At 43.3% G+C, this 12,751-nt stretch overlaps 1 protein-coding gene across 1 annotated transcript in view; it reads left to right on the plus strand.

Annotated features, from left to right (window-relative positions):
- Window positions 1-12,751, plus strand: part of LOC106571376 (mannosyl-oligosaccharide 1,2-alpha-mannosidase IA) — a 169,635-nt gene that overhangs the window by 70,300 nt on the left and 86,584 nt on the right. Inside the window, exon 4 of the mRNA XM_014144392.3 lies at window positions 8,980-9,060. Within this exon, the coding sequence (XP_013999867.1) occupies window positions 8,980-9,060 (81 nt within the window). The remainder of the gene's footprint in view (window positions 1-8,979; window positions 9,061-12,751) is intronic.

A 12,751-nucleotide genomic window follows, 5' to 3' on the forward strand; every position in this document is an offset into this window, starting at 1 on the left:
TGGATTAAGGAGGGGTGGTGATGGCGCTGCAGAACTTGAGGTAAAAACCCCCACCTTCAGTCCTTTTACTTTGATGTCTCCTCTGCCTTCTTAGATCTTGCCCATGTTGGGGAACCAGATTCATTATTTATTCCCCTTGGAGAACCCTCTCGTTAAGAAGCACTAAATTCTTGTCCACCCTTATGCTTTTCTAACGGAGGGAGAGAGAGAAAATAGCATAAGTGATCAGAAGATTTCATAAAGAGTGTTAACAAACTTTTAATTGAAAGGCTTTGGCTTCACTGCCCTCCAGCAATTCCAACAATAAAGGAGCCTACAAAAGCCCTGGTGGACTGGGCATTAATATTCACTTTGTCTCCTGAATACAGAATAATCTAAATCAAAGATTGATACAACCCCCTCCTCTCCAGCTCCTCCCCTTGCAATATTATCTTAACATGGATGGAGTGGTCTGGTTTTCCATTTGGCCCTCCATCCCGCCTGACTGTGGTATTAGTGAGGAGCCATGACTGGAATACTGAAAGACAGGAGCTAACCACTGCATCTCCTGATGCCTCTGTTCAATACAGATTCACTGGAACAGGGGAGACGTCGCAGAGTTTAATGTTCAGCTTTCAAGACAAGGTCGTGGGGATCCCTGAATGACACTTGTCTTGATTATCTAGCCAATTGACATTGACAAGCAAGGCATTGGTAATTCAATTATTGCTGAGCTCCCCCAGTTTTTCATTCATGTCATGCCCTGTAAATTGATAAAAAAAAGTATTTTATTAAACGAAAAGCCCATCCGTTGTAGGCTAGCCACTGCCTTGCCCTCTGAACCAGGGTCCCTCCCCTGCCATCGCTCTTCTTTGTGTGTTACACTTTAATAGGCTCTGCCCCAGCACACCCACTCACTCTGACAGACGAGCACGACGGATAGACAGACACACAAGGTCAGAATATAAAGTGGGTCTGGTCAAACACAACACGCTAACCAGCTCGGACTATAATGGCCAGGGACGACTTTTCTTTTACGCTCCCGTCAGTCCTGCCGGGAAGAGATGAAGAGCGAGAAAGCAAGTAAGCCCCTGGTGCCCGGTCTTTATTTGCCCCTGCCTTGTGCCTAGATGCTTTGTGTTGTGGGCTGCTGTGAAAGGCAAGGCCAGTGCAGGAACAAAGGCAGAGGTTATGTATTATGGAAGGGCCCTGGCTCCACTTTCAGCCTGAAGGCACGAGCTGTGTAATGACTGCACAGCCTTGCTGGACATCGGCCTGCATGTTAACAAAAGGGAGACATTTTCTAGCCAGAGGTTTGAGGTAGATGCAGCGCAGGTAGATACTGTCACTCTCACACACACGCGCACAGCATCAGAGGATGAGTATTACTAAGAGTCTTCTGACAGCTGATCCACAGACATGGCAGCATGTTATTTGTGTAGCAGTGTAGGCCAGGCTTAGTAAGTGCATTGGTGCATCATCTCCAGTAGTTGGTTTTCACTGCTGCTCTTTGTGACCTCTCAAGGGCTTCCTTGAGGGGATTTTACTGTCAGAGTATTACTGTTGTCATTTGCTGCCATTGCTCTCAGCATTGTGATGAGATGGAGCTCAGCTATACAGTACCTCAGCTCTAGAACCTCTACACTAGGTTCTAACAGAGAGTAAGATGTTGCCTTCAGACATGTCAGCTCTGCTTCTAGCTCATAAGGAACTTTGCAGAATTTGGATTTTGTGTGTTATTTCTTACATTATTATTCCAGAATTGTTTTTGTGTTATTACATACTGTACAGCAGGATATCAGAGTGGTGGTAACTCACCAGCATTACGACTAGGAATATGACTTTCCAGAATTGGATCCTTTGTTCGTACCCCCCAGGGCAATTTAACTTAATCCAGAAGCTGCTCCAAAACACTACCGGCGGAGAAGAAGTATTCGGAGTGAACTTCTAGTCCAACTCAGGAGGAGTGCACACCATCCACAGCTTCCGAGCATATTTCTCGCTAATGTTCATTCTCTGGATAATAAAGTAGATGAGCTCAGGCTGAGGGTCTCCTTCCCGAGAGACATCAGGGATTGTAACATACTATTGTTTCACAGAAACATTGCTCTCTCTGGATATACTGTTCCTGTCCATACAGCCAGCTGGATTCTCAGTACATCGCGCAGACAGGAATAAAGAACTCTCCGGGAAGAGGAAAGGCGGGGGTGTATGTTTCATGATTAACTACTCATGGTGTGATTGTGGTAACATACAGAAACTCAAGTCCTTTTGTTCACCCAACCTAGAATACCTCACCATCAAATGCTGTCCGTATTATTTCCCAAGAGAATTCTCTTTGGTTATAGTCACAGCCGTGTATATTCCCCCTCAAGCAGATACCATGACAGCCCTCAAAGAACTACACTGGACTTTATGCAAACTGGAAACCACATATCCTGAGGACGCATTTATTGTAGCTTTGTAAATTTGAGGAAAAGGCTACCGAAGTTCTACCAACACATTGACTGTAGTACTCGCGCTGGTTAAACATTGGACCACTGCTACTCAACTTTTTGAAATACCTATAAGGTCCTCCTCCGCCCACCCTTTGGCAAATCTGATCAGGACTCCATTTTGCTCCTCCCTTTCTATAGGCAAAAACTCAAACAGGAAATACATGTGCTAAGGTCAATTCAACGCTCGTCTGACCTTTCGGAATCCATGCATCAAGATTGTTTTGATCACGCAGACTGGGATATGTTCCAGGTAGCTTCTGAGAATAACACTGACAAATACATGGATACGGTGACTGAGTTCATCAGGAAGTGTATAGGAGATGTTGTACCCACTGTGACTATTAAAACCTACCAAAACCAGAAACCGTAGTTAGAGGGCAGCATTCGCGCAAAACTGAAAGCGCGAACCACTACATTTAACCATGGCAAAGTGACTGGGAATATGGCTGAATACAAACAGTGTAGTTATTCCTTCCGTAAGGCAATCAAACAGGCAAAACGTCTGTACAGAGACAAAGTGGAGTCGCAATTCAACGGCTCAGACACGATACGTACACTACCGTTCAAAAGTTTGGGGTCACTTAGAAACGTCCATGTATTTGAAAGAAAACCAAAAATGTTTGTCCATTTTAAAATAACATCAAATTGATCAGAAATACAGTGGAGACATTGTTGATGTTGTAAATGACTATTGTAGCTGGAAACTGATAATTTTTTATGGAATATCTACATAGGCGTACAGAGGCCCATTATCAGCAACAATCACTCCTGTGTTCCAATGGCATGTTGTGTTAGCTAATCCAAGTTTATTATTGATCATTAGAAAACCCTTTTGCAATTATGTTAGCACAGCTGAAAACTGTTCTGATTAAGGAAGCAATAAAGCTGGCCTGCTTTAGACTAGTTGAGTATCTGGAGCATCAGCATTTGTGGGTTCGATTACAGGCTCAAAATGTCCAGAAACAAAGGACTTTCTTATGAAACTCGTCAGTCTATACTTGTTCTGAGAAATGAAGGCTATTCCATGCAAGAAATTGCCAAGAAGCTGAAGATCTTGTACAACGCTGTGTACTACTCCATTCACAGAACAGCTCAAACTGTCTCTAACCAGAATAGCAAGAGGAGTGGGGGGCCCCGGTGCACAACTGAGCAAGAGTACAAGTACATTAGAGTGTCTAGTTTGAGAAACGGACGGCTCATAAGTCCTCAACTGCCAGCTTCATTAAATAGTGCTCGCAAAACACCAGTCTCAATGTCAACAGTGAAGAGGCGACTCCAGGATGCTGGTCTTCTAGGCAGAGTTGCAAAGAAAAAGCCATATCTCAGACTGGCCAATAAAAATAAAATATTAATATGGGCAAAAGAACACATAGTGTTATGGACAGACATCTAAGTCGGAGGTGTTCGAATCACAAAGAAGAACATTCGTGAGACGCAGAAAAAATGAAAAGATGCTGGAGGAGTGCTTGACGCCATCTGGGGACTGCATTTTGAGAGTTTTTTTTTAGGGACAAAATGCCTGAGTCAGTCTGAGCTAGGGCTGTTGCGGTGACCACACCGGCGGTCACGAGTCATGAAGGCAGTCAAATTCCACATGATCGTTCCACATGACCGCTCTGATGCTGCTTTTGGTCATTACTAGCCTACCAAACTTGCTAACTGCCTGATACTCAGCACTCCATTGTCCCTCTAATCACTCTGACATCAATGCAAATGTGATCAAAAAGGTCATCAAACACTTCATGAGAGCCCATGAGCTCATGTTGCGCAACATGTCTTTAGGCTCATGTTAATTGGAGCCAATTTCCTCCTACAACAGGACAATGACTCAAAGCACAGCTCCAAACTACGCAATAACTATTTAGGGAAGAAGCAGTCAGCTGGTATTCTGTCTGTAATGGAGTTGCCAGCACAGTGACCGGATCTCAACCCTATTGAGCTGTTGTGGGAGCAGCTTGACCGTATGGTATGTACGAAGTGCCCATCAAGCCAATCCAACTTGTGGGAGGTGCTTCAGGAAGCATGGGGTGAAATCTTCAGATCACCTCAACACATTGACAACTAGAATGCCAAAGGTCTGCAAGTCTGAAATTGTTGCAAATTGAGGATTCTTTGACGAAAACAAAGTTTGAAGGACACAATTATTATTTCAATTAAAAAACATTATAACTTTGTCAATGTCTTGACTATATTTCCTATTCATTTTGCAACTAATTTCATGTATGTTTTCATGAAAAACAAGGACATTTCTAAGTGACCCCAAACTTTTGAACGGTAGTGTATGTGGCAGGGTCTACAAACAATCACGGACTATGAAGGGAAAACCAGCCATGTCACGGACACTGATGTCTTGCTTCTGGACAAGCTAAACGCCTTCTTTTGCCCGCTTTGAGGATAACACAGTGCCACCTACGCGGCCCGCTACCAAGGACTGTGGGCTCTCCTTCTCCGTGGCCAGAGAAGACTTGAGTAAGATATTTAAGTGTGTTTACGGACATATTCAATCTCTCCCTATCCTAGTCTGCTGTCCCCACTTGCTTCAAGATGTTCACCATTGTTCCTGTACCCAAGAAAGCAAAGGTATCTGATCTAAATGACTAACGCCCCATAGCACTCACTTCTGTCTTCATGAAATGCTTTTAGAGGCTAGTTAAGGATCATATCACCTCTACATTACACCCTAGACCCACTTCAATTTGCTTTACGCCCCAATATATCCACAGACAATTGCACTGCACACTGCCTTGCACTGCACACTGCCCTATCCCATCTGGACAAGAGGAATATCTATGTAAGAATGCTGTTCATTGACTATAGCTCAGCATTCAACAGCATAGTACCCTCCAAGCTCATCATTAAACTCAGGGCCCTGGGTCTGAACCCCACCCTGTGCAACTGGGTCCTGGACTTCCTGAACACAGGGACCCCATAAGGGTGCGTGTTCAGTCCCCTCTTGTACTCCCTCTTCACCCATGACAGCGTGGCCACGCACGCCCCCAACTCAATCATCAAGTTTGCAGACAATGCGACAGTAGTAGGCCTGATTACCAACAATGACGAGACAGCCTACAGGGAGGAGATGAGGGCCCTGGGAGAGTGGTGCCAGGAAAATAACCTCTCACTTAATGTCAACAAAACACAGGAGCTGATCGTGGACTTCAGGAAACAGCAGGGGGACACTCCCCTATCCACATCGACGGGACCGCAGTGGAGAAGGTGGAAAGCTTCAAGTTCCTCGGCGTACACATCACTGACGGTACACCCACACAGACAGTGTAGTGAAGACACCTACAAACCTCACAAACCTTTACAGATGCACAATTGAGAGCATCCTGTCAGGCTGTATCACCGCCTGGTATGGCAACTGCACCACCCGCAATAGCAGGGCTCTCCAGAGGGTGGTGTGGTCAGCCCAACGCATCACCTGGGGCAAACTACCTGCCCTCCAGCACACCTACAGCACCCGATGTCATCAAGGACATCAACCACCCGAGCCATGGCCTGTTCACCCTGCTATCTTCCAGAAGGCGAGGTCAGTACAGGTGCATCAAAGCTGGGACCGAGAGACTGAAAAACAGCTTCTATCTCAAGGCCATTAGACTGTATAGGCTGCTGCCCTATATACATAACCTTGGAATCACTGGCCACAATAATAATGGAACACTAGTCAGTTTAAGAATGTTTAAATAATGTTTACATACTGCTTTAATCATCTCATATGTATATACTGTATTCTATTCTAATGTATTTTAGTCAATGCCACTCCAACATTGCTCAATGTAATATTTATGTATTTCTTAATTACATTATTTTACTTTTAGATTTGTGTGCATTGTTGTGAATTGTTTTTAGATACTTCTGCTCTGTTAGATACTACTGCACTGTTGGAGCAAGGAACACAAGCATTTCGCTACACTTGCGATAACATCTGCTAAATATGTGTATGTGACCAATACAATTTGATTTGATTTCATCATTCCATCCTTCCATTCCCTCAGACCATCTCAATTATTTTCCCTAGTGTCTTTTGTAATTTTTCAGTGGAAGAGGAGCTCATTCATTTAACATAGACAGGGAGTATAATTGATAAGATTATAACATCAAATCTGATTCAGGTTGAAGTTAGGCCTGACTAGAGTCTTCAGTAGATGGTCATGATACGGAGAGCTGTGGGTTGTCACATGGCTGAAGAATGAATGGTGTTCAGTCAGACACTCACCCTACTTTACCACCCAATTAACAGTGAGGTTTTAATGAACCACGGTTCAGTACAGCCAAGTTTGTCCCCAGTGTTTATGAAGTCTTCCATGAAGACATTGCATATTTACACAAACAGCAGCAGGACCTCTTCAGACATTGGAGAATTCAGCAATGACTCGTGCCAAGATACCGTGTGTGAGACTGCTTTGGTTTCACTGTAATATTGATGTAAATTCAAATTGTGCAACCCGTAACATCTGGTCTGAATACGTTGAGGTTGTCAGTTTAAGTTATTTTGATGGTCTAGATTTGATCCTTTTTTACAGAGTTCACACCTTTTGTACAATACAGTACAATCACATTTGGATGTTCTTCATGTATTTTTTTTTTTTTACCTCATCAGTATCCTTAACTTTCCATTTTGTGTAATTGAACCCTGGGTGCAGTGCAGCAGACTGTCATGAAATCCTTTTGATTCTTTGGCCTCACTGAAGTCCTTGACTGAGGGCCAGAATAGCTCTCTAAGGTCTCTTAGAGTGGAAAGCACCCTAGCTACACAGAGCTGTGTCCTCAGGAGAGTTCAACCCCTCCTCAACAGTTATTTCCACTGAGGTGTGCCAAGTCATTCAGTCCATAGTCAGGGGAAAAACACTTAATTCCAGCAATGAAAAATGCCTTCCCCATTTAAACAACTGCCATCTGTCAAAATTTTAAGTCATTAACACACCATTGATAATGCTAACAGAAATATGACGAATTTGGGTTTCACAGTCTGCAGGTTTGGACTAAATACATTAGATTTAAATTATAAGGTTGCCTGCTGTTAAATTAAATTGCCTGCCTGTCACAGGTTCTCTACTATTAAAGAATATAAGTTACAGAATCTCTCCCGACCAGATTAGTTTACTCATGTAAAAATTGTCATTGAAATCATGCTCTGCAGAAGCCTTTGTATGGGAAAATCTAAGAGATAAAGCTTTACAATTCAACATAAAAAAAACATGTTAACAAATATTCTGTTGTTTGTCCCAAAACAAATAGTCTGCAGGAAACAAATTACCCATGGTAAAATGAGGATAAAAAAAGTTGTATCTACTGATATTTAGTTGTTATTTGGTATAATTACCATGCATGGTCACTGAGCCCCTCTCCCCCCATTAGGAACGCAAGTTTCTCATATTGTGGAAAGATAAAGTTTAGTCCAATGTAAAAAGCACCATTTTTATTTAAAAATGTTTTATGTGGTACACTCAAAGTAGAGGCAATAACATGAACATTTCCTCTCAGTAAAACCTCAAGGAATAAGCACATAATAATATGATTAACTTAAATATTTGAAGGCCACTCTACATCATCTATCATATAAAGCAAAGGGCTGGAAGTTAGAATGAGGTTATGAAAGCCATCATTTCTCAGTATTAAAAGAATAGCAATTTATCCTGGATTGACAGGCTCCACATGCTTCTTTTCAGAGTAATGACAATCTACATGAGGAATGGGTAATAAGTCTGCCTATTCCAATGGAGAAAACCAAGCCTGGGGCCCTTCGGAGGGAAATGGGCTGAGTGCAGGTCTGTGTTTGGGCATGATGGGGTTCCATACCAGGAAGGCATCGCATCACCTCTTCATATTGCTTAAATTTGTTGGTGGCAACTCGTGCTTCCTAGCTTGACCTTAAGATGAAATAACACACGTAAATTGAACCCAATGTGGGTAGTTTCTGAATTCTAGATAACTTTTCCCAGAGTTGTTTAGCCTCAGCGCTGTGTGAGCTCTGTGGAAGTCTGTTCTCTGACAGACCCTTCTCTTTGTGTTCCATTTTAACTGTGGGGATAGTGGACCACACTATTGTATCGATACAGTTGGTCAAATGTTTGTTGTTGTAACATTAGGTAGTTTACTCTAAAATGACACTATTTGATCACTTCTCTGATGTACTGTACAGAGTCCTCTGTAAAGGCATGGGATAAGGATGGTGATACCTCAGTGTGTCCTCAGCTGTAGCCCACATCTATATACATTTTTTGTATTTAAAAAATTGATGGGACCCAATCATTCTGCTGGTGCCACCAACTGAAAGAGTTAGTGTAGAACCCTGTGTATGTCTGCAGTGTTTACGTTCAGTGTGTGATGTGAGGATATTCCTACCCTGTGTACCGCCTGCCAGCTGCTGCCTGGTGACTCAGCAGGTTGAATACTCCTAATCATGTAACCTTTGTCTCTCTCCTCCCCCTCTGTCTCTCTCTCCATTCCTCTGTATCTCTATCTCTCCATCTCTCTCCTTTGTCTGTTCTCTCTGCAGAATGCTGAGGTCTCTGTCTTTGAAGTGAACATCCGGTTTGTCGGAGGCCTGCTCTCTGCCTATTACCTTTCTGGCAAAGAGGTATGTACCTAACTGTGAAAACTCTGCTGGTGCTGCCCAGAACTACTGCTATAACTCAATGAGATCTGATACATGTCATAAGGAAAAGAGGACTTCATTTATTCCATCTGCCACAGTTTGATAGACACCATGTTAGTGGAGACAATTACATAGAGATAGTTGAACAACCATTGCCCCTAGATAAGAGTGACGTGAGGCTTCAGAGAATTGTATTGCAGCAATGTTGGAACAATGTTATCCCAAAGTTTCTGGAAGTTGTACCGTCAAAGAGAGGTGAGAGCTTTGCTGCCTGCCAATCTCTTGAGTGCAGGGCAGTCCTTCAAGGAGATGTAAAGCTGTGAAATATATCAAGGGTTTAGCCAATCTCGTCTGAGAGGAGGGCTTCTAGTGTCTGCTAACCCTGGGATTTGTGTGGGACTGCAGTTCTCTCACATGGTCAGGAAACAATCTCTTAGGAACCAAACCCCTTTTCCCGTTCAGCTATTGTGACTCATGACTCATATCAGACCTCTATTTGTCTTCATGCAGTCAGAGTTTTTTAATTACCTGCTCTAATGCATGGTTGGAAAATAAGGTCAAGTCATAGATCCCACCAAATAGACTCCTCCAGTTGAATTTCAGCAGACATGAGGACTTTTCCAACCAGAAAATCTATGCTTTTTCTCTCCCCATTTCAAAATGTTTTTAGGGAGCTACTGAACCTTGGTTCCAAGCTAAGTGGCTCTCATAAACAGAACAGCAGTAGCAACACCAACGTGGGAGAAAGACACTTAGAAGTTCAATGAGCTCAGCAAAGAAAGTATATGAAGAGGCCCAATCTAAAGAGAAGCATAAAAAGAAGCTGATCTTTGTATCCCCTCTTTTTCTGTCTCCAATGTGGATGCTCACTGTGGATGCTCAATGTGGATGCTCACTGTGGATGCTCACTGTGGATGCTCACTGTGGATGCTCACTGTGGATGCTCACTGTGGATGCTCACTGTGGATGCTCACTGTGGATGACTTATTATCAAATATTTATAGAATTATCAAGGCTGGAAACTCTGTCGGAGTTCTGAACGGAAATCATTTCTGCCTCTAACACATTTTTGTCTGTAAGAGGTTTTTAATAAAATGGAGAGCATACTGCAATTATTTTCCCCCCACACGCCACAGAATTGAGTTTTAGGTTATGAAGCCATGCATCATTCTGAAGGATGCTGTTTATCAAATATTGCCAATTATTTCAGAGCAATTATCTAATTTAATATCATTTCCCTCCAATTAAGATAAAATGGTATGAAATAGGTCCTCTTGCGGGTTTATGCAAGTCATACTACTGGAGAGTGAGGTTGACAGTAATTCTTTACCTTTTAACACCAGACACCAGAAGCAGCCAGGTTTTTGAGTGTATTAATTCCCTACAGGAATTCTCAAGAGTTCACACATTCATTGTGCTTCCCATCATTTTGTTCTGACTGAGAGACACTGGGGGAATGTTTCATCAGCTTACAGCATGCACTGTAAAAAAAGTGCATATTGGCTTGCTATTGAAATTCCCTGTACTAATGAATATACAAAGAACATGTCAATGTGTTATGTTTAGGACTTGCATTGCACTGCATGTTTTGTGTGGAAACCTCATTGTAATTCATTGTAATGAGACCTCGTATTTTCGCTTCCATTCATATTCATGTGATTTCTGAACTGTAAAATGTAGATGAGAGGAGCTTGAGGAGAGGCAAGTCACACCGTTAAGCACAAGCAGCAATGGCAGGAACAAGGGAGCGTGCTTCACAGAAGCAACTACAATGAACCACCTTTGCTGGTTCTTTTTGTAAAGTTTGGAGAGTGGGGAATATGTAATTCTATACCTGGTGTATTTATTATGTTAAAGTCCGCTCTGATAGAGCGACTATATCCTGAGACAGATATCCACAGGACTAAAAGGGCTTACAGTAGGTAGATGTACCAGCTAGTTCATTGCATATTGTTTTCAGATGAGGGAACGCCAGGGGAATGCTAGTACGGCAGTGACGCATCATGCGGTAAGACTATAGGTTCTAGAGGTTTGTGGTTAAAAGCAACACTTTTTTTTGTTCTTCTTGGATTGGCAAGCCTGTCCCATGCAGTTTTTCATCACAACAATGTGATAAGTGTGTCATAATGTTGCTTTCTAGTGCTCTGCAGCTAACCTGTAGCAGAACCTAGTCCTGATTTACACAGGGAATAGGGTGTTTGACTTACCACCATAGAAAATAATGTCCTGGTATGCAGAGCTTGGAGATGGTGTTATTGACAGACATAACAAGTGTACCAGGCGTGTTTATAGTATTCTCCTTTGTTGTATTCCAACACCAGTACAGTGAGGCTGTGCCACCTCCCAGCAGATTGGATCCATTTCCTCCTCTCTAAAACTGAGCGTACTGAGCTCTGCTCACCCTTTCATCCTCTAAGAGAGGCGGACACATTGATGTGAGACTTAGAACCTGAGTCCAGGGAGCTCCTCCGAGTCCTGCAGGAGAAAGTAGAGGGAGTTGGTTCTGTACGCCCAACCTGCTTTAAGCTGCTTTGAGCAAGACAGTGGAGGCCGAGACACGTGCAGGAAGCCGGGGGGCGTGTGGTAGGGGAGATGGGGCCTGGTAGGCAGCCTCTGAGATCTCTCCCTGGCTTCAGTGACGGCCCCTGCCCCTTTTGCTTGGGTGGAAGTCAATGTGGGCCGGAACCTTTGATAAAGAATGTATCAGTGAAACTAAACAGATGCATGGCAGTACAGCCACAGCCCTGCATACTGGTCAGCCCCGTCCCTGTCGATCAACCAGCCCTGAGCGACGGATTGGAGAGCTGAACAGACACTTGTTCATCATCATGACAAGGGATGAGGGAAGAGCCATAAAGAGGCTCTCCTCCTGATGTGCTCATTGCGGCTGATGTCCGCACCGCATACCGCTTAATGTACTGCAAGATCAATTATACCAGGACCTTCTGAAAAAAGCTATTGATGCAGTGGAGTTGTTAACCATTCATAAGTTGTACTGAAGTGAAGGCCCCTGGTCACCTCTGATTTAGACCATGGATGTTTTTCCTCCTATGAGCAATGGATGGGGATTAATACAGGGCTGACTTAGACCTGCTGTTATTTACGGCTGGCCAGTTTTCCATCACCTGACGCGTTGCTGAATGGGATAGGCCGACCTGTCAGAGCAAAGCACTTAACTCCTCAATGGATCAGATATTGATTTCCGGAGCCATAGGTAATTTTACATAACCGACCGACGCTATTTGGGAATCAGAAATGAATGGGCTAGATGGACCCCAGAGGTTTTAAAATCCATTCAGAGATTAGGGACAGCACAAACAGTCATACACGCTCATACCTGATTACTGTAACAATCTTTCGCTGGGGAGATTTTTATTATCTGGAACCTTGCGTCAATCAGAGTCAGGAGAAGGTTTTTGGGGTGTAATCCTCTTCTCTCCCTCCCTCTTTCTAGTGAAGCTTACATATACCTCTATACACCATGGGTATTCAGGCTCTAATGGTTGAAGTGAGCACTGAGTACCCCACAATGTGAATGTTTTACCATGTCAGTGGGAGGAAGAAATATCATGTAAGACTAAATAATTCAGAGATCTGGGGGAACCAAGTTAAATACCTCTGCAAAACCTGCCTACATTTCTGGGCCTGTCATTAATGGTGGCCGGTGCGTTTG

The sequence above is a fragment of the Salmo salar genome, chromosome 15 (genome assembly GCF_965601325.2).
Source record: "Salmo salar chromosome 15, fSalSal1, whole genome shotgun sequence".
NCBI classification, from domain to species: domain Eukaryota; kingdom Metazoa; phylum Chordata; class Actinopteri; order Salmoniformes; family Salmonidae; genus Salmo; species Salmo salar.